Genomic DNA, 23,139 nt, shown 5'->3' with positions numbered 1-23,139 from the left:
TGGTTCTTTCCCCATCATGATCTAGGATTGGTTCTTTCCGCATCATGAACCAGGGTCGGTTCTATCCCCATCATGAACCAGGGTGGGTTGTACCCCTATCATGAACCAGTGTTGGTTCTTTCCCCGTCGTGAACAAGGGTTGTTTCTTTCCCCATCATAAACCAGGGCTGGTTTTTCCCCATCATGAAGCAGGGTTGGTTTTTCCCCATCATGAACCAGGGCTGGTTTTTCCCCATCATGAAGCAGGGTTGGTTTTTCCCCATCATGAACCAGGGTTGGTTCTTTCCCCATCATGAAGCAGGGTTGGTTTTTCCCCATCATGAACCAGTGTTGGTTCTTTTCCCATCATGAACTAGGGTTTGTTTTAATCCCATCGTGAATCAGGGTTGGTTCTTTCCCCATCTTAAACCAGGGTTGGTTCTTTCCCCATCATGAACCAGGGTTTGTTTTTCCCCATCATGAACCAGGGTTCGTTTTTCCCCATCATGAACCAGTGTTGGCTCTTTCCCCATCATGAACCAGGGTTGGTTAATTCCCCATCATGTACTAAGATTGTTTCTTTCCCCATGATGAACCAGCGTTGGTTCTTTCCCCATCATGAACCAGGGTTGGTTCCTTCCACATCATAAACAAGGGTTGGTTCTTTCCCCATCATGAACCAGGGTTGGTTCTTTCCCCATCATGAATCAGTTTTGGTTCTTTCCCCATCATGAACCAGGGTTGGTTCTTTCCCCATCATGAACCAGGGTTTGTTTTTCCCCATCATGAACCAGGGTTCGTTTTTCCCCATCATGAACCAGTGTTGGCTCTTTCCCCATCATGAACCAGGGTTGGTTAATTCCCCATCATGTACTAGGATTGTTTCTTTCCCCATGATGAACCAGCGTTGGTTCTTTCCCCATCATGATCTAGGATTGGTTCTTTCCGCGTCATGAACCGGGGTCGGTTCTATCCCCATCATGAACCAAAGTAGGTTGTACCCCTATCATGAACCGGTGTTGGTTCTTCCCCATCGTGAACAAGTGTTTGTTCTTTCCCCATCGTGAACCAGGGTTGGTTCATTCCCCATCATCAACCAGGGTTTCTTTTATCCCCATCATGAACCATGGTTGGTTTTATCCCCATCATGAACCTGGGTTGGTTGTATCCCCATCATGAACCGGGGTTGGTTCCTTCCCCATCATGAACCAGGATTGTTTCTTTCTATATCATGATCCAGTTTTGGCTTTAGCCCCATCGTGAACCAGGGTGGGTTCTTTCCCAATCATGAACCAGGGTTGTTTTTTCCCCATCATGAAGCAGGGTTGGTGTTTCCCCATCATGAACCAAGGTTGTTTTTTCCCCATCATGAATCAGATTTGGTTCTTTCCCCATCATGAACCAGAGTTGGTTCGGTCCCCATCATGATCTGGGGTTGGTCTTCCCATCATAAAACACGATTGGTACTGTCCCCATCATGAACCAGGTTTGTTTCTTCATCCCATCATGAACCACGGTTGGTTTTATGCTATTCATGAACCAGGGTTGGTTTTTCCCCATCATGAACCAGGGTTGGTTTTATGCCCATCATGATCTAGGGTTTGATTTTCCCCATCATGAACCAGGGTTGGTTCATTCCCCATCATAAACCAGGTTTGGTTTTATCCCCATCATAAACCAGGATTGGTTCTTACTCCATCATGAACCAGGGTTGGTTTTTTCCCCATCATGAGCCAGGATTGGTTCTACACCCCATCATGAACCACGGTTGGTTTTATCCCCATCATGAACCAGGGTTGGTTTTTCCCCATCATGAAGCAGGATTCGTACATCCCCATCATAAACCTGGGTTGGTTCTCTCCCCAACATGAACCAGGATTGGTTCTTTCCCCATCATGATCCAGGGTTGGTTTAATGCCAATCATGAAGCGGGATTGATTCCGTCCCCATCATGAACCAGGATTGGTTCTTTCCCCATCATGAACCAGGGTTTATTTTATCCCCATCATGAACCAGGGTTGGTTTTATCCCCATCACGAACCTGGGTTGGTTGTATCCCCATCATGAACCAGGGTTGGTTCCTACCCCATCATGAACCAGGATTGTTTCTTTCTATATCATGATCCAGTTTTGGCTTTAGCCCCATTGTGAATGAGGGTTTGTGCTTTCCCCATCATGAACCAGGGTTGGTTTTATCCTCATCATGAACCCGGGTTGGTTCGTTCTCCATCATGAACCAGGGTTGGTTCTTTCCCCATTATGATCCTTGGATGGTTTTTTCCGCATCATGAACCAGGATTGGTTCATTCCCCATCATGAACCAGGATTGGTTCTTTCCCAGTTATGAACCAGGGTCGGTTTTATGCCAATCCTGAATCAGGATTGGTTCTGTCCCCATCATGATCCAGGTTTGGTTTTGTCCCCAGCATGAACCGGTGTTAGTCTTCCCCATCAGAAAACATGGTTGGTACTGTCCCCATCATGAACCCGTATTGGTTCTTTCCCCATCATAAGCCAGGATTGTTTCTTTCCCCATCATGCACCCGTATTGATTCTTTCCCCATCATGAACCAGGGTTGGTTCTTTCCCCATCATAAACCAGGGTTGGTTCTTTCCCCATCATGAACCAGGATTGGTTCCTTCCACATCATAAACAAGGGTTGGTGCTTCTCCTTCATGAACCAGGATTGGTTCTTTCCCCATGATACAACAGTTTTGGTTTTTCCCCATCATGAACCAGGGTTTGTTTTTCTCCATCATGAACCAGGACTGGTTAATTCCCCTTCATGTACTAGGATTGTTTCTTTCCCCATGATGAACCAGCGTTGGTTCTTTCCCCATCATGATCTAGGATTGGTTCTTTCCGCATCATGAACCAGGGTCGGTTCTATCCCCATCATGAACCAGGGTGGGTTGTACCCCTATCATGAACCAGTGTTGGTTCTTTCCCCGTCGTGAACAAGGGTTGTTTCTTTCCCCATCATAAACCAGGGCTGGTTTTTCCCCATCATGAAGCAGGGTTGGTTTTTCCCCATCATGAACCAGGATTGGTTCTTTCCCAGTAATGAACCAGGGTTGGTTTTATGCCAATCCTGAATCAGGATTGGTTCTGTCCCCATCATGATCCAGGTTTGGTTTTGTCCCCAGCATGAACCGGTGTTAGTCTTCCCCATCATAAAACATGGTTGGTACTGTCCCCATCATGAACCCGTATTGATTCTTTCCCCATCATGAACCAGGGTTGGTTCTTTCCCCATCATAAACCAGGGTTGGTTCTTTCCCCATCATGAACCAGGATTGGTTCCTTCCACATCATAAACAAGGGTTGGTGCTTCTCCTTCATGAACCAGGATTGGTTCTTTCCCCATGATACAACAGTTTTGGTTTTTCCCCATCATGAACCAGGGTTTGTTTTTCTCCATCATGAACCAGGACTGGTTAATTCCCCTTCATGTACTAGGATTGTTTCTTTCCCCATGATGAACCAGCGTTGGTTCTTTCCCCTTCATGATCTAGGATTGGTTCTTTCCGCATCATGAACCAGGGTCGGTTCTATCCCCATCGTGAACCAGGGTTGGTTTTTCCACATCATGAACCAGAGTTGGTTCTTTCCCCATCATGAATCAGATTTGGTTCTTTCCCCATCATGAACCAGAGTTGGTTCGGTCCCCATCATGATCTGGGGTTGGTCTTCCCATCATAAAACACGATTGGTACTGTCCCCATCATGAACCAGGTTTGTTTCTTCATCCCATCATGAACCACGGTTGGTTTTATGCTATTCATGAACCAGGGTTGGTTTTTCCCCATCATGAACCAGGGTTGGTTTTATGCCCATCATGATCTAGGGTTTGATTTTCCCCATCATGAACCAGGGTTGGTTCATTCCCCATCATAAACCAGGTTTGGTTTTATCCCCATCATAAACCAGGATTGGTTCTTACTCCATCATGAACCAGGGTTGGTTTTTTCCCCATCATGAGCCAGGATTGGTTCTACACCCCATCATGAACCACGGTTGGTTTTATCCCCATCATGAACCAGGGTTGGTTTTTCCCCATCATGAAGCAGGATTCGTACATCCCCATCATAAACCTGGGTTGGTTCTCTCCTCAACATGAACCAGGATTGGTTCTTTCCCCATCATGATCCAGGGTTGGTTTAATGCCAATCATGAAGCGGGATTGATTCCGTCCCCATCATGAACCAGGATTGGTTCTTTCCCCATCATGAACCAGGGTTTATTTTATCCCCATCATGAACCAGGGTTGGTTTTATCCCCATCACGAACCTGGGTTGGTTGTATCCCCATCATGAACCAGGGTTGGTTCCTACCCCATCATGAACCAGGATTGTTTCTTTCTATATCATGATCCAGTTTTGGCTTTAGCCCCATTGTGAATGAGGGTTTGTGCTTTCCCCATCATGAACCAGGGTTGGTTTTATCTCCATCATGAACCAGGGTTGGTTCGTTCTCCATCATGAACCAGGGTTGGTTCTTTCCCCATTATGATCCTTGGATGGTTTTTTCCGCATCATGAACCAGGATTGGTTCATTCCCCATCATGAACCAGGATTGGTTCTTTCCCAGTTATGAACCAGGGTTGGTTTTATGCCAATCCTGAATCAGGATTGGTTCTGTCCCCATCATGATCCAGGTTTGGTTTTGTCCCCAGCATGAACCGGTGTTAGTCTTCCCCATCAGAAAACATGGTTGGTACTGTCCCCATCATGAACCCGTATTGGTTCTTTCCCCATCATAAGCCAGGATTGTTTCTTTCCCCATCATGCACCCGTATTGATTCTTTCCCCATCATGAACCAGGGTTGGTTCTTTCCCCATCATAAACCAGGGTTGGTTCTTTCCCCATCATGAACCAGGATTGGTTCTTTCCCCATCATAAACCAGGGTTGGTTCTTTCCCCATCATGAACCAGGATTGGTTCCTTCCACATCATAAACAAGGGTTGGTGCTTCTCCTTCATGAACCAGGATTGGTTCTTTCCCCATGATACAACAGTTTTGGTTTTTCCCCATCATGAACCAGGGTTTGTTTTTCTCCATCATGAACCAGGACTGGTTAATTCCCCTTCATGTACTAGGATTGTTTCTTTCCCCATGATGAACCAGCGTTGGTTCTTTCCCCATCATGATCTAGGATTGGTTCTTTCCGCATCATGAACCAGGGTCGGTTCTATCCCCATCATGAACCAGGGTGGGTTGTACCCCTATCATGAACCAGTGTTGGTTCTTTCCCCGTCGTGAACAAGGGTTGTTTCTTTCCCCATCATAAACCAGGGCTGGTTTTTCCCCATCATGAAGCAGGGTTGGTTTTTCCCCATCATGAACCAGGATTGGTTCTTTCCCAGTAATGAACCAGGGTTGGTTTTATGCCAATCCTGAATCAGGATTGGTTCTGTCCCCATCATGATCCAGGTTTGGTTTTGTCCCCAGCATGAACCGGTGTTAGTCTTCCCCATCATAAAACATGGTTGGTACTGTCCCCATCATGAACCCGTATTGATTCTTTCCCCATCATGAACCAGGGTTGGTTCTTTCCCCATCATGAACCAGGATTGGTTCCTTCCACATCATAAACAAGGGTTGGTGCTTCTCCTTCATGAACCAGGATTGGTTCTTTCCCCATGATACAACAGTTTTGGTTTTTCCCCATCATGAACCAGGGTTTGTTTTTCTCCATCATGAACCAGGACTGGTTAATTCCCCTTCATGTACTAGGATTGTTTCTTTCCCCATGATGAACCAGCGTTGGTTCTTTCCCCATCATGATCTAGGATTGGTTCTTTCCGCATCATGAACCAGGGTCGGTTCTATCCCCATCATGAACCAGGGTGGGTTGTACCCCTATCATGAACCAGTGTTGGTTCTTTCCCCGTCGTGAACAAGGGTTGTTTCTTTCCCCATCATAAACCAGGGCTGGTTTTTCCCCATCATGAAGCAGGGTTGGTTTTTCCCCATCATGAACCAGGGTTGGTTCTTTCCCCATCATGAAGCAGGGTTGGTTTTTCCCCATCATGAACCAGGGTTGGTTCTTTCCCCATCATGAAGCAGGGTTGGTTTTTCCCCATCATGAACCAGTGTTGGTTCTTTTCCCATCATGAACTAGGGTTTGTTTTAATCCCATCGTGAATCAGGGTTGGTTCTTTCCCCATCTTAAACCAGGGTTGGTTTTTTCCCCATCATGAACCAGGGTTGTTTCTCTCTCCATCATGAACCAGGACTGTTTTTTTCTGCATCATGAACCGGGACTGGTTCTTTCACCATCATGGACCAGGGTTTATTTTTCCCCATCATGAACCAGGGTTGGTTCTTTCCCCATCATGAACCAGGGTTGGTTCATTCCCCATCATGAATCAGTTTTGGTTCCTTCCCCATCATGAACCAGGGTTTGTTTCATTCCCCATCATGAATCAGTTTTGGTTCTTTCCCCATCATGAACCAGGGTTGGTTCTTTCCCCATCATGAATCAGTTTTGGTTTTTTCCCCATCATGAACCAGGGTTGGTTCTTTCCCCATCATGAACCAGGGTTTGTTTTTCCCCATCATGAACCAGTGTTGGCTCTTTCCCCATCATGAACCAGGGTTGGTTCCTTCCCCATCATGAACCCGTATTGGTTCTTTCCCCATCATAAGCCAGGATTGTTTCTTTCCCCATCATGAACCCGTATTAGTTCTTTCCCCATCATGAACCAGGGTTGGTTCTTTCCCCATCATAAACCAGGGTTGGTTCTTTCCCCATCATGAACCAGGGTTGGTTCTTTCCCATCATGAACCAGGGTTGGTTCTGTCCCCATGATGAACCAGTTTTGGTTTTTCCCCATCATGAACCAGGGTTTGTTTTTCTCCATCATGAACCAGGACTGGTTAATTCCCCTTCATGTACTAGGATTGTTTCTTTCCCCAGGATGAACCAGCGTTGGTTCTTTCCCCATCATGATCCCGTATTGGTTCTTTCCCCATCATGAACCAGGGTTCGTTTTTCCCCATCATGAACCAGTGTTGGCTCTTTCCCCATCATGAACCAGGGTTGGTTCCTTCCACATCATAAACCAGAGTTGGTGCTTCCCCTCCATGAACCAGGATTGGTTCTTTCCCATCATGAACCAGGGTTGGTTCTGTCCCCATGATGAACCAGTTTTGGTTTTTCCCCATCATGAACCAGGGTTTGTTTTTCTCCATCATGAACCAGGACTGGTTAATTCCCCTTCATGTACTAGGATTGTTTCTTTCCCCAGGATGAACCAGCGTTGGTTTTTTCCCCATCATGATCCCATATTGGTTCTTTCCCCATCATGAACCAGTGTTGGCTCTTTCCCCATCATGAACCAGGGTTGGTTCCTTCCACATCATAAACCAGAGTTGGTGCTTCCCCTTTATGAACCAGGATTGGTTCTTTCCCCATCATGAACTAGGATTGGTTCTTTCCCCATCATGAACCAGGGTAGGTTGTACCCCTATCATGAATCAGGGTTGGTTCTTTCCCCATCATAAGCCAGGATTGTTTCTTTCCCCATCATGAACCCGTATTGGTTCTTTCCCCATCTTGAACCAGGGTTGGTTCTTTCCCCATCATAAACCAGGGTTGGTTCTTTCCCCATCATGAACCAGGGTTGGTTCCTTCCACATCATAAACAAGGGTTGGTGCTTCCCCTTCATGAACCAGGATTGGTTCTTTCCCCATCATGAACTAGGATTGGTTCTTTCCGCAGCATGAACCGGGGCTGGTTTTTCCCCATCATGAACCAGTGTTGTTTCTCTCTCCATCATGTACCAGGACTGTTTCTTTCCCCATCATGAACCATGGTTGGTTTTTCCTCATCATGAACCACGGTTGTTTTTTCCCTATCATGAAGTAGGGTTGGTTTTTCCCCATCATGAACCAGGTTTGGTTTTTTTACCATCATGAACTAGGGTTTGTTTTAACCCCATCATAAACCGGTTAGGTTTTGTCCCCATCATGAACCAGGGTTGTTTCTCTCTCCATCATGAACCAGGACTGTTTCTTTCTGCATCATGAACCGGGATTGGCTCTTTCCCCATCATGAACCAGTGTTTCTTTGGTCCCTGTCATGAACCTGGGTTGGTTCTTTCCCCATCACGAACCAGGGTTGGTTCTTTCCCCATCATGAAACAAGGTTGGTTCTTTCCCCATCATGAACCAGGGTTGGTTGTACCCCTATCATGAACCGGGGTTGGTTCTATCCCCTTCATGAACCAGGATTGGTTCTTTCCCCATCATGAACTAGGATTGGTTCTTTCCGCATCATGAACCGGGGTTGCTTCTATCCCCATTATGAACCATGATTGGTCCTTACCCCATCATGAACCAGGGTTGGTTTTATACCCATCATGAACCAGGTTGATTGAGTCAGGGCACAACTGTCTTTAGCATCCCAACTCTTTACCTCTCCCCTGCAATCTCATTTACATTGTAAGCATATACTTGTGAACTCGTGTTACGTTGTATATATGCAGAGTCATAGAACACCACAGCACAGAAGTAGGCCTTTCAGCCCTTCTAGTCTGTACTGAATTGTTACTCTAATAGTTCCATCGACCCACACCTGGATTATAGCCTTTGTACCCCTCCTGTCTGTGTACTTCTCCAAACTTCTCTTAATTGTTGAAATCGAACCCACATCCACCACTTCTGCTGACAACTCATTCCACACTTTCACCAGTCTCTGAGTAAAGAAGTTCCCCCTTAGGTTCCCTTTAGATACTTTACCTTTCACTTTTAGACTTTGACCTCTAGTCTACAGCCTCTAGTTGTAGTCTCATCCAACCTCAGTGGAACAAGCCTGCTTGCATTTATCCTGTCCATACCCCTCATCATTTTTTTATACCAATCTCCTCTCATTTGTCTATGCTCCAGAGAGTAAATTCCTGACCCATTCAACCTTTCCCTAGGACTCAGGTCTTCAAGATCCAGCAACATCCTTGTAAATTTTCTCTGTTTCCTTTCAGACTTGTTGATATAGGTCCAGAACTGCTTGTAGTATACCACATAAGCATTGGCCATTGAGATACAATAGGTATTGAGCTCTGCCCTTCCAAGTCGTTTTCTTCTTAAAGCTGTCCCTTAAAGGCTCCTTTTTACCATCTTTCCAACTACCTCCGTATTTAGCTCAAAATTAAGTTTTGGCTGGTGATGGATCTTTGGACACTTTGATATGGTGAAGGCTCCACACAATGCAAGCTATCATAACATCCAACATCATCACTTGTTTCAAACGCCAGCTTGGAAGGACTGATCGCTGGGCTAAGTTTCCAGGGAACTGCAACTAAATTTGAATTTAGAGAGGAAGGAACCTGGAAAACATTTAATGCATTTAATAACATTTAATACAGGGTGAAAAATATCATTTCTGTCCATGACATTGCAGAATTCAGAAACGTCATGCTTTATTACTAACATATGCTGTGAAATTTGTTATTTTGCAGTACAGTATAAGACATAAAATATACTATAAATTACAATAAAAAATATTTATACACTATAATATTTAAAAATCATAATTAGTGCGAAACTAGTGAGGTAGTGTTCATGGACTGTTCAGAAAACTGATTGCTTCTGTACTTCCACCCTGATGTTAGTAATGAGAAGAGAGCATGTCCTGATTGGTGAGCATTCTTAATGATGAATGCCATCTTTGTGAGTCATCTTCTTTTGAAGATGTCCTTGATAGTGGGGAGGCTTGTACCCATGATGGAGCTGGCTGAGTTTATAACCCTATGCATCTTTTTTTCCATTCCTGTGCAGTAGCCTCTCCATATGAGATGGAGATGTAACTAGTTAGAATGATCTGTAGACATTTGCTGGAGCCTTTGTTGGCATACCAAATCTCCTCAAACTCAATGAATTAGATGTTTGTCATATTAATAACACACAAAAACTAGACAAGGAAAAATTAAAACAAAAATAGAGGTGTATAAGATGATGAGAGGCATTGATTGTGTGGATAGTCAGAGGCTTTTTCCCAGGGCTGAAATGACTAGCATGAGAGGGCACAGTTTTAAGGTACTTGGAAGTAGGTACAGAGGGAATGTCAGGGTAAGTTTTTTACGCAGAGTGGTAAACATGTGGAATGAGCTGCTGGCGATGGTGGTGGAGGCAGATACAATAGAGTCTTTTAAGAGACTCCTGGATAGGTACATGGAACTTAGAAAAACAGAGGGCTATGGGTAACCCTAGGTAACTTCTAAGGTAAGGACATGTTCGGCACAGCATTGTGGCCAAAGTGCTTTTATTGTGCTGTAGGTTTTCTATGTTTCTATGTTTCCAAAAATAGAGAAAGCAGGAAATACTCAGTGGGGCAGGTATATTGTTAATATGTGAAAGGAAAGTGGAGTAAAGTTTCAAAGTACATTTATTATCAAAGTATGTATATGGTATAGAACTCTGAGATTTGTCTTCCCACAGGCAGCCTGTTCAAAGGAAAACATCAAAACCCAAATGCACAAAAAAATTCACACAAACAGCAAAAAACAAGTGAAAAATACAGAATATAAAGCATCAAACCACAAAATAATCGAAAAAGTCCAGGAATGTTCAGTTCCGCTTGGTTCAATTCAAACTAATGCTTTGTTGCTCACTAACTGCCAGTCTGCCCTGATCAAAACTGTGCAAAATAACAACAAAAAAAGGAGTGATCAGAAACACATCATAACGTGAGGTACAGTGGAAATCCACCTGTTCACGGGGGAGGAAATGCAAATACCACACAGACACTAACAGAAGACAGGATTGAACCTGGGGGCAATGACTCCACTAACTGCATCACTGTGCAATTATATATATAATTTCATCTCAACTCAGAACTAACTTCTAATCTCCGTGCTTCCAGTTGTCAATCATCTCCTCAAGTACGTTACTCCACCGTAACCACCGGTCCAATAGAAGCAGTCTTGGTCTGTGATTAGTTACATTGCGTTTTCAGACTGTAATTATGACAAGTAAATATTGCTGAAGAACTTGAGTCGATAATGCAGATCAGGTTTATCATCTATGGAAAAACTGCCATATTTTCAATATGTATATGATGGTGTTTAAAGTGGTTTAACATGGAATATAAAACATTACAGCACAGTAGAGACCCTTTTAACCTACTCTAAGATCATTCTAATCTTTCCCTTTTATCTAGTCCCTATTTTTATTTCATCCACATGCCTATCTAAGAATTTCTTAAATGCCCCTAATGTATCTGCCTCTGCCAACTTCCTGCTGACGCCTTTATTATTTTTCAGAATCTGGTCTTTACTGGCAAGCTCACCATTTCTCGTCTATTTCAAGTTGCCCTTGAGAGGTTAGTGAGCTGTCTCCTGGAACCACTGTATTCCTTCCGGTGAAAGTGCTCCCACCCTGCTGTTGAGGAGGCAATTCCAGGATGTAGACCTGAATGATGAAAGAGGGCGGGCAACTTATTAACCCATAATAGATGCCCCACAACTTGGAGGGATCCAAAAAGGTGGTAGTGTTCTGAGGTACCTGCTGCCACTGTCCTTCTTAGTGGTAAAGAACAGGGTTAGAGAAATGGATAAACAGGTAACAAGTAGATGGTGCACACTGCAGCCATCAAGCACCAGCAGAGGAAGGAATAAAGTTTGGGGTATTGAGCATAGTGCCAATCAAGAAGGTAGCTTTGACCTGTAGGTTTTAAGCTCTTGAAATTTTCTGGACATGCACTCATTCAGGCAAGTGGAGGCTATGCCATGGCAGTCCAGATGGTCACAGCCATGATTTTTAATGCCAGTTTGCAATGTGGAGAGTTTTTCAATGCGAATGCAGCTCTCTGCACAAGAACTGGTGGACAGACGCACCTACCAAAGCTGTCAAGGACACAGAGAATGCTACAGGGCAAGGTTAAGCAGGTTTATCTCGCTGTCTGCCACAGACCCAGTCATGCAGGTTTGACCTGGAGAGTTCAGTCAGATCTGTGACATACCAAGCTATCCATGATTATTGGCACTGGAGACATAAGAGTGCATTCTATGCCTTGGCACTGTCAGTACAAACAGATTAAAGATTAGTTTTTTTCTCACATGTACAATGAAACATAGAAGAAATACATCATTTGCATCAATGGCCAACACAGTCCAAGGGGGCAGCCTGCAAGTGCTGCCGCAGTTCTTGCACCAACATAGCATGCTCACAGCTTACTAACCCATCCATCTTTGGAACATGGGAGCAAACCAGAGCACCCAAAAGCCATTAACACTTGAAGATATCAGAGCAGAATTAGTTCATTGGGACCACACTGAGCCTGCTCCACCTTGGCTGATTTATTGTCCCTCTCAACCCCATTCTCCTGCCTTCTCCCTGTACCTGCCACAACCTTACCAACCAAGAACCTATCAACCTCTGACTTAAATGTATCCAATGACTAGGCCTCCACATAAATTTCACAATGCCAGTGGAGGTAACACATGTGGTCACAGGGTGAATGTACAAACTCTGTACAGAGAATGGCAGGAACTTACCTCCAGTTATTGGCTTTGTAAAGTGCTATACTGGTCGTTATTCCTCTGTGCCATCCAGGGAAAGAGCAGTGAAACTAGTTAAAGTAAGTGGGGGGAGGAACAAGGCATAGTGATCAGGTGGTTTCCTTGTCCGCATTTGACCATGAATGTTCAGAGGGGGTGAAGTCAGTGCTGAGGAATCCAAAGGCTGCATCCACCTTTGCAGTGAGAGTAGGAGGAATGTCAGAGGAAGACAGCTGAGTGGGCAGGGAGTGGGCCTTGTGGGGTGAGGGGGGCTAGATAGTGTGGGGGTAGGATTCTGAACAGTTGGGCTGACGGTGGTAACGTGGGGGGGAGGTGAGGGAGTGGAATGCTGCGGGAGGGCTGTATAATGTTGGGGAGGATCCACACAGGGGTCCCGGGTTTTGTATCCTGCCCTGCTTCTCCGGACGTTACCAGTCTAGTTAGAGAGCGTTGTTTCCAGTTTACTGGTTTGTCCCAAGCCGATCACCCTCCGCCCCTCTTTCCTCCTCTTGCTGCCGGACTCTCCCTCCCCGCCGCTGCGGAGGAAACTGACTCAGCGCTCAGTGTCCTGTTTCTTCTCTCCTCCCACTCTCCTCCCCCTCCCTGCTCTCCGCCTCTTATGTGACCACTTACTGCCATCCACAGCCCGTCGGCGACCGCACAGGGGATGTCTACAGAGGCTGGGAACCATCACAAACAAGGTAAGGGAGCCGGCTGCCACAACACTGCGCTGCCCCACGATAACACCCGTCCCGGGAAGCTCCGTCCCATGAGCCAGTTGGCCCGTCCTGCCCTGAGGACAGTCCATCAATCGCTCCGAACTTGGGAGTAGGTCTCCTCCCATACACCAGACTGCGGCTGTTCATCACACTGTTCTAGGGAGGGTGAGTAGGGAACAGCCACACTTGAGATTATTATAGACAACAGGTTAAAAAAATATTAGGTCTGTCTCTCTAACAGGGCTATAGGAGCATAAGCGAAGGGATAAATATCTATGTTTTAAACGCCAGCTATCTTGATCTCTCTGCGGCGTTTGAATTAGACATTTCTGGAATTTCAATTTCACTTCTGTCAAATTCCGCCGTTTAAAAAAAAACTTTAATGAATCCCTTATCACAGTCAGATCTCTCTCTCCCTTCTCGCTGACCCACCCACAATCTCCAGAGACCCGACTCGCTTAATAATCCTACCCTTGCCTTTGGGAAGCTTGTACTGGGAGGACGTCTGGATGGCAACTTGCAATGACTTGGTGGAGGAACGAGATGGGCTTGGTACGGATATTTGGGCTTCTCTTTCCCCCTTTCACTAGTCCGCGGAGGACAGGATTGGGTCTCGCCTCGAAATGCCGACGGTCCATATTTTTCAAAAGATGCGGTCTGACTCGCCGTCTTCCCCCAGCATCTTTTTTCATGTGTGTGCCGAACCACACCGTAGAAGTGCGCAGGAAGTTTGGTTTTGAGGGGGCGTCCCCCATGCACCAAGGTCCCACAAAAGTCAGTGGGTTCATGGCGAGATTATTTTAGAAGATTAGCTTGATGGAATGTTGATTTGAACTTTAAATTGTTTTGTAGTATCACCTCTTTAACCAAATCTTCCTTCCCCATACGAAAAAGCTACATCGTCCACTGAATCTGTCCAATTAGATGCTCGGGTGCTGCAGCGGAATTTGGAATATACTGGGTCGGTGCCAGACGCGACCAGTGACTCTGACACACAGACAATATATTTACTATTTTAAAAAATACAGACAGGAACCTGGGCGGAAATGAATATGCATTGTGTAGTCCGAAAATGTCGGAGCATTTCTCTTAGGGATGTAATGGCCAGGATTAGATGCCATGCCTTCATGCAGATTATTATTAACCACATGTAAACACTAGTCTCCAAACTGTCCAAGATGCAGTTCATGAAACGTTAACACGGAAACCGGTATAGAACTGCAAAGAATAACAGGTCAGAAACATAGAAACATAGAAAATAGGTGCAGAAGTAGGCCATTCGGCCCTTCGAGCCTGCACCGCCATTCAGTATGATCATGGCTGATCATCCAACTCAGAACCCTGTACCTGCTTTCTCTTCATACCCCCTGATCCCTTTAGCCACAAGGGCCATATATAACTTCCTCTTAAATATAGCCAATGAACCAGCCTCAACTGTTTCCTGTGGCAGAGAATTCCACAGATTCACCACTCTCTGTGTGAAGAAGTTTTTCCACATCTCGGTCCTAAAAGGCTTCCCCTTTATCCTTAAACTGTGACCCCTCGTTCTGGACTTCCCCAGCATCGGAAACAATCCTCCTGCATCTAGCCTGTCCAATCCCTTTAGAATTGTATACGTTTCAATAAGATCCCCCCTCAATCTTCTAAATTCCGGTAAGTATAAGCCTAGTCGATCCAGTCTTTCTTCATATGAAAGTCCTGCCATCCCAGGAATCAATCTGGTGAACCTTCTCTGTACTCCCTCTATGGCAAGAATGTCTTTCCTCAGATTAGAGGACCAAAACTGCACACAATATTCTAGGTGCGGTCTCACCAAGGCCTTGTACAACTGCAGTAGAACCTCCCTGCTCCTGTACTCAAATCCTTTTGCTATGAATGCCAACATACCATTTGCCTTTTTCACCGCCTGCTGTACCTGCATGCCCACCTTCAATGACTGGTGTACAATGACACCCAGGTCTCGTTGCATCTCCCCTTTTCCTAATCGGCGACTGTTCAGATAATAATCTGTTTTCCTGTTCTTGCGAACAAAGTGGATAACCTCACATTTATCCACATTAAATTGCAACTGCCATGAATTTGCCCACTCACTTAACCTATCCAAGTCACCCTGCATCCTCTTAGCATCCTCCTCACAGCTAACACCGCCGCCCAGCTTTGTGTCGTCTGCAAACTTGGAGATGCTGCATTTTATTCCCTCATCTAAATCATTAATATATATTGCAAACAACTGGGGTCCCAGCACTGAGCCTTGCGGTACCCCACTAGTCACTGCCTGCCATTCTGAAAAGGTCCCATTTACTCCCACTCTTTGCTTCCTGTCTGCCAACCAATTCTCTATCCACATCAATACCATACCCCCAATACCGTGTGCTTTAAGTTTGCACACTAATCTCCTGTGTGGGACCTTTGTCAAAAGCCTTTTGAAAATCTAAATATACCACATCTACTGGCTCTCCCCATCCACTCTACTAGTTACATCTTCAAAAAATTCTATAAGATTCGTCAGACATGATTTTCCTTTCACAAATCCATGCTGACTTTGTCCGATGATTTCACCTCTTTCCAAATGTGCTGTTATCACATCTTTGATAACCGACTCTAGCATTTTCCCCACCACCAATGTCAGACTAACCGGTCTATAATTCCCTGGTTTCTCTCTCCCTCCTTTTTTAAAAAGTGGGGTTACATTAGCTACCCTCCAATCCTCAGGAACTAATCCAGAATCTAAGGAGTTTTGAAAAATTATCACTAATGCATCCACTATTTCTTGGGCTACTTCCTTAAGCACTCTGGGATGCAGACCATCTGGCCCTGGGGATTTATCTGCCTTTAATCCCTTCAATTTACATAACACCACTTCCCTACTAACATGTATTTCCCTCAGTTCCTCCATCTCACTAGACCCTTGGTCCCTTACTATTTCTGGAAGATTATTTATGTCCTCTTTAGTGAAGACAGAACCAAAGTAGTTATTGAATTGGTCTGCCATGTCTTTGTTCCCTATAATCAATTCACCTGTTTCTGACTGTAAAGGACCTACATTTGTCTTGACCAATCTTTTTCTTTTCACATATCTATAAAAGCTTTTACAGTCAGTTTTTATGTTCCCTGCCAGCTTTCTCTCATAAATTTTTTTCCCTTTCCTAATTAAGCCCTTTGTCCTCCTCTGCTGGTCTCTGAATTTCTCCCAGTCCTCAGGTGTGCCGCTGTTTTTTGCTAATTTATATGTTTCTTCTTTGGACTTGATACTATCCCTAATTTCCCTTGTCAGCCACGGGTGCACTACCTTCCCTGGTTTATTCTTTTGCCAAACTGGGATGAACAATTGTTGAAGTTCATCCATGCGATCTTTAAATGTTTGCCATTGCATATCCACTGTCAACCCTTTAAGTATCATTTGCCAGTCTATCTGAACTAATTCATGTCTCATACCTTCAAAGTTACCCTTTTTTAAGTTCAGAACCATTGTTTCTGAATTAACTATGTCACTCTCCATCTTAATGAAGAATTCCACCTAATTATGGTCACTCTTACCCAAGAGGCCTCGCGTGACAAGATTGCTAACTAACCCTTCCTCATTGCTCAATACCCAATCTAGAATGGCCTGCTCTCTAGTTGGTTCCTCGACATGTTGGTTCAGAAAACCATCCCGCATACATTCCAAGAAATCCTCTTCCTCAGCACCCTTACCAATTTGGTTCAACCAATCTATATGTAGATTGAAGTCACCCATTATAACTACTGTTCCTTTATTGCATGCATTTCTAATTTCCTGTTTAATGCCATTCCCAACCTCACTACTACTGTTAGGTGACCTGTACACAACTCCCACCAGCGTTTTCTGCCCCTTAGTGTTATGCAGCTCTACCCATATCGATTCCACATCCTCCAGGCTAATGTCCTTCCTTTCTATTGCGTTAATCTCCTCTCTAACCAGCAATGCTACCCCACCTCCTTTTCTTTCCTGTCTATCCCTCCTGAATATTGAATATCCCTGGATGTTGAGCTCCCATCCTTGGTCACCCTGGAGCCATGTCTCTGTGATCCCAACTATATCATATTCATTAATAACTATCTGCACATTCAGTTCATCCACCTTGTTATGAATGCTCCTCGCATTGACACATAAAGCCTTCAGGCTTGTTTTTACAACACTCTTAGCCCTTATACAATTATGTTGAAAAGTGGCTCTTTTTGCTTTTTACCCTGGATTTGCCTGCCTGCCACTTTTACTTTTCACCTTACTACTTTTTTCTTCTACCCTCATTTTACACCCCTCTGTCTCTCTGCACTTGTTCCCATCCCCCTGCCACATTAGTTTAAAGCCTCCTGAACAGCAGTAGCAAACACTCCCCCTGGGACATTGGTTCCAGTCCAGCCCAGGTGCAGACCGTCCTGTTTATACTGGTCCCACCTCTCCCAGAACTGGTTCCAATGCTCCAGAAATTTTAATCCCTCCCCCTTGCACCATTTTTCAAGCCATGTATTCAACTAAAATATCTTCCTATTTCTACACTGACTAATTTCTACTCAGAAGCCGGGATTAATTATTTGTACGTATCGAGAAAAAGTTTGCATTGTGTGCCCAGCACACACTTATGTTGAGAAAACCCCGGTTGAGTGCACCAATTCATGGTGTGCCTTGATTCACCTTATTTTGAAACTGATGGCTGTCTTAATCACTTCATCTAACAAGACTTGCTTAATAAAGCAGCTTTTTGAACTTGTGGAATGACTAATTACTTGGGAACAGGATTTTTTGTTGGGGGACCCAGCTGACAGTAACTATAAGTTATTTATCTCTATGCAAAATAGTTATTGACTTGGAGCGGCAGCAGTAATGCGATCAATCTAGTCGAGTATGATATTCTCCAAAGGGTTTGTCTGTTGGTGGGTCCTCGGGTGGCTGGTGAGGCCGATTTAGGATCCACACAACAGGGACCTTACGGTGATTATCTTAATGTAGAACGCCTGGGTGTGACTTGTTTAACATGGGGAGTCTGATGCACAGGCAGCCACCACACGATCCATGACAGTTTGGGGTCAGGATCCAGTCGCATGGAGTGCAGGATGATTGAGGACCATTCACTGCTGCAGCTTTCCTTTGCCTTCACTGCCATTGAGATGTATCATCATCTCCTGCCAACTCCCCCACTGAGGTCTCGATTAGGTTGTTCTTTGTCTGGAAACTTACCCTTGACCTTAACACCATAGGTGACCCTACCAGTAGCTAATCACTAGATGTCTAAACTCCAGATCTTAGAAAGACACAAGTCTCTCCACAATGACAAGGTGATTATCCCTGGAGAAGTGGCTTGGAGTACTAATAGTTGGGATACCATAGGTGAAAATTCAGTACATAATACTTGCTAATAGAGAAGCTGAGCAAATAGTATTTGTCAATGAAGAAACTGAACTAATTGTTTTCAGGAGGAGAATCTTATGGCTTGAGGATGCGAACCCACAGGTGCTGTGAGTTGACTACCTGAACACGTGCCCTCGCTGACACAGTATCTGAAGCAGTTGTCCTCAGCTGCGAGGGATGTGAACCTGCATTGTATCTGATTTAAAGTGTGGCTGGTGGTATATTTGAAACTGTAGTATTTGCTGAAGTGTTCTCAAAACCAAGACTGCTAACTAATGGGTTACTATTTGATGATGGAGTGTCTGTAGCAACAGTACATGAAGATGGAGCTTGGGGTCAATAACAGTTCTTGCTGATAACTTGTCAAGGATCATTGTTACTTGTTGAGGGATACCTGAATGTTCAATGGATCCTGCTTGTTCCTTTTTTGATTTATTTGCAGTCTTCTTTGGATCTTTTGTACGTAGAACATAAAACAGGACAGCTCAGGGCAGGCCATTTGGCCCACAATGTTGTGCCAATCTCAACACCAAGTTATATTAAGAGTCCTCATGCTATGTACCATCCCATATCCTTCCATTCACCTGTGTCTATCTAAAAGCCTCTTAAACTTCACCAAACTGGCTGCTTCCACTATCAACACTGGGAACACATTCAAGCCACCTACTGCTCTCTGCATTACAAAAATATCTAGTACTCATGTTTTGTTTAAATGTCCCAACCTTAACCTTAAAGCATGTCCTCTGGTGTTGGACATTTATTTTACCCTGGGAACAAGTTTCTGACTCTCTACTGTATCTATGCCTCTCATAATTTTAAAAATCTCTATCAGGTCTGCCTTCAGCCTCCAGCACTCTAGAGAGAACAACTCAAGTTCGTCCAACCCTTCCTTATAATTCATACTCTCTAATCCAGGCAACATCCTAGTAAACATATTCTGTATCCTCTCTACATCCTTCCTGCCATGGGGTGACCAGAAATCCACACAATACTCCGAGTGTAATTTGACTGATGTTTTGTATAGCTGCGGCTTGACTTCCTTACTCTTACACTCAATACCCCTACCAATGATGGCCACCTTATCCATTAGAGAAACCACTGTCAGTGAGCTATGGATCTCTTTGTACCTCAATGTCTCTAAGGGTCCACCAGTAATGAGAGTATGTTATGCTCATTCTCTTTATGTGGAGTTTGATCCAATGTAACTGATCAACAAATCTCCTACTTTCTAGCTTCTAATGACAGTTTCACCTCTATCTACCTATACGTACTTCCAATAAAAGGGCTCACACTGAATGCCACCCTACCTTCTTCTCATAATAAATTTGAAAAGATATTTTGGTTTGATTTACTTCCTTAAAAGATTTTTACTGGTTATTGTTTTCTATACTTGCCTTGGAAACCACTGTCTCCCACTTCATAGCTTCCCCCTTCCCCTGGTTTTATTGATCTACACTCACTAGCTCTTTTTTTTTCAGCAGAGATCAGCCATGATGGAACGGTGAAGCAGACTCAATGGGCTGAGTGCCTGAATTCTGCTCCTATGTCTTATGGTCTTAATCTACTGGAGGAACTCAATTCCTTTCTCCCCACAAATGCTGCTCCACTGCTGAGATCCTCCAGGAAATTATTTGTTGTCCCAGACTCCAGTATCTTGGATGTCTCCTTTGTTCTCTAAGGGTTTATCAAGAACATTTTTCATCAAACTTTTTTCCCCACTCCTGAACTGCAGCTTTATCCATGTCCAGTTTTGTATGCAGCCCCTGCCTTGCCCTCCCAATGCCATCTTCACATAAAATTACCTTGTGATTTCTTAAAATGTTTGGCTCCTAAATTTGTTGAATGTGTATTCACTGTTTTATACGTTGCTACAGATACAGGTGCAGTGTGTATATTCAGTGGCCACTTTATTAGGTACCTCTGGTACATAAATGTGGCCTTCTCTTGCTATAGTGCATCTACTTCAAGATTCAATGTGCATTCAAAGAATCTCTCCTGCAAGCCTCTGTTGTAACATGAGGTTATTAGAGTTGCAGTCGCCTTCCTGTCAGCTTGAACCAGTCTGGCCATTCTCCTCTGATGTCTGCGAGGCTGGTTTCGACGGAGGTTTCATAGTGTGCTGCATCTGCGAGGCTGAGTCGGGCAGCGCCGTGGAAGTCCATAGCGGGGGTATTCTCTTCTGCTGCCTGCCTGGGATGGCGAGTCTGTCGGGACCCTGGGGACTTGTGGAAACTGTGTGGTGATTTCTTTTGAACTTATAGTCCTTTAACATCTTTGGACTATTTTTACTGTGCCCATGGTCTGTTTTTTTTTATCAATTATGCTATTGTTTGCACTGTTGTAACTATGTGGTTTTGTGCAGGTCTTGTAGCTTTAGTTTTTGGTCTTGTTTGTCTGGTGGATTTGGAGCTCCTTTCCGGGGAATGCGCTAAGACGGTAGCGCAATATTAATACGCAGCAGCCTCTCTGGACTCTGGATTGGGGATTGCCAAATGTTATGTGGATTTTCTAGTGTAGTCTGTTTTGTCATATGCTTTTATGATATCATTCTGGAGGAACGTTGTCTCATTTTTTAACTGCATTGCATTTGTGGTTTCTAAATCACAATAAACTGAATCTGAATCTGAATTAACAAAACATTTTCATCCACAGAACTACCACTCACTGTATTTTTTTTTGTTTTGTTGCACCACTCCCTGTAAATTCTAGAGACAGTGTACATGGAAATCTCAGAAGATCAGCAGGAGTATTTTGAGATACTCAAAGCACCCCATCTGGAACCAACAATCATTCTATAGTCAAAGTCACTTAGGTCACATTTCTTCCCCATTCTGATGTTTGGTCTGAACTATAGCTGAATCTCTTGATCATATCTGCATGTTTTTATGCATAGAGTTGCTGCCACATGATTGGCTGATTGCACTAACGAGCAGGTGTGCCGGTGTACCTAATAATTAGGTACCTTATACCTAATAAAGATATACTGTACTGTATATCTGGCTTGGGTAAAAAACCATCTGATTTTAATATTGAGGAAAAACTACCATCTGCACAGAGTTAGCTGCTTTTGGTATGGGTGATTAATGAGGGTTTCTGATGCCTAAAATTAGAAATATTTCTGTATAACAACCTAGCGAACACTCCACCTTTCTCTGTGAGGTAATGACAGCTTGATTATGACTCCCCACACAACACAATTTCCTCCTGACAACCCTAATCTCAGATAAATAATGGTCACTTGACTAAGTTGCTGCCAGGTGTGAGACTGACACCTATTAAGAGTCAAGGGAGGAGAGTCTGCAGTATTTGAGGAGGGGTGAGTAATTAGTGATCTTGCCACATATGCCACAACATTGCTAGACTGTACAGTCAAGCAGCAGGACATTTCAAATACCTGCTGACATAAGAATATTGGATGACTTTGCCAAGGGCTGGTGCCATCTGTATCTGTTGTAGTCCAAACTGCTGCTGTCTTTTTGTCTTCCTTTTTCGTTTTCTCACTCCATCTCTTTCATCTTTCTTCAAGTTCTCGCTCCCTCTTTTACTTCTCTCTCCCTCCTTCCTTTTACAAGCTGCACCAACTTTTTCCCTTTGATTATTCTCATTTATTTTTCTCTTCCTCTCCCCTTCCAGTCTTTTTCATGTCCTTTAACCTGTTCTCTTCCTTCCTCTCTCTCTCTGTTTTCCTTTTGCCTCAGTCCCATACCTGATCTGTCTCTTGGGCTGGATGTTGCATTCAGTGAACCTGGTCAAAGTCAAGGCACTATCAGTAATTCAAAAAATTTGGCAAGGGGTTTCTAGGCAATTTTTAAATAGACAACAAGCTGTCAGAGGACAACGTGAAAGGGTCATTAATTAAAAATACATCTTGAACCCAGACTACTACACTGCTAGTCATAAGCAGCACATGTTATAAAAGCAATAGCTAAATTTTACACACAAAAATGATCAAATGATCTGTTCTCTAGGAGCGCTGCCACAAAAAAAGCAACATTCATCATCATGAACCCCCACCATCGAGGCCATACACTCTTCTCATGGCTGCCATTGGGATGGATGTACAGGAGCCACCAGGTTCAGAAACAGTTAATGCCCTTCAGCTATCAGCCTCCAGAATCAGAATGGATAACTTCACTCACCTCAACGCTGAACTAGTTCCACAACCTACAGACTCACTTTCAAGTACTATACACTCATGTTCTCAGTATTATTCATTTCTTTGTGTAACTTATCTTCTTTTACATATTGGTTGTTTGTCATACTTTGCTATGAATAGATTTTTTCATAAATTCTATTTTTTTAACTATCCTGTAAATGACTGCAAGAAAATGAATCTCAAGGTTATCTCAAGGAATCTCCTTAGGGCATTGAAGAATGCAGTAGAACAGAGTGATCTAGGAATAATGGTGCATAGTTCCCTGAAGGTGGAATCTCATGTGGATAGGGTGGTGAAGAAATCTTTTGGTATGTTGGCCTTTATAAATCAGAGCATTGAGTATAGGAGTTGGGATGTAATGTTAAAATTGTACAAGGCATTGGTAAGGCCAAATTTGGAGTATTGTGTACAATT

The 23,139-nt window shown here is 44.0% G+C and overlaps 1 protein-coding gene across 3 annotated transcripts in view; it reads left to right on the top strand.

The window, feature by feature from the left end:
• Positions 1–13,116: 13,116 nt before the first annotated feature.
• The window catches only part of exoc3l1 (exocyst complex component 3-like 1), a 103,614-nt gene continuing 93,591 nt past the window's right edge, over positions 13,117–23,139 (top strand). For all 3 annotated transcript variants that reach the window (XM_073069717.1, XM_073069718.1, XM_073069716.1), the window contains exon 1: positions 13,117–13,183. In XM_073069717.1, coding sequence (XP_072925818.1) covers positions 13,150–13,183 — 34 coding nt within the window. In that variant the 5' untranslated portion in view covers positions 13,117–13,149. The remainder of the gene's footprint in view (positions 13,184–23,139) is intronic.

This window comes from Hemitrygon akajei, chromosome 17 (genome assembly GCF_048418815.1).
Source record: "Hemitrygon akajei chromosome 17, sHemAka1.3, whole genome shotgun sequence".
NCBI lineage: Eukaryota > Metazoa > Chordata > Chondrichthyes > Myliobatiformes > Dasyatidae > Hemitrygon > Hemitrygon akajei.
This window is presented reverse-complemented; position numbering and strand designations above follow the sequence as displayed.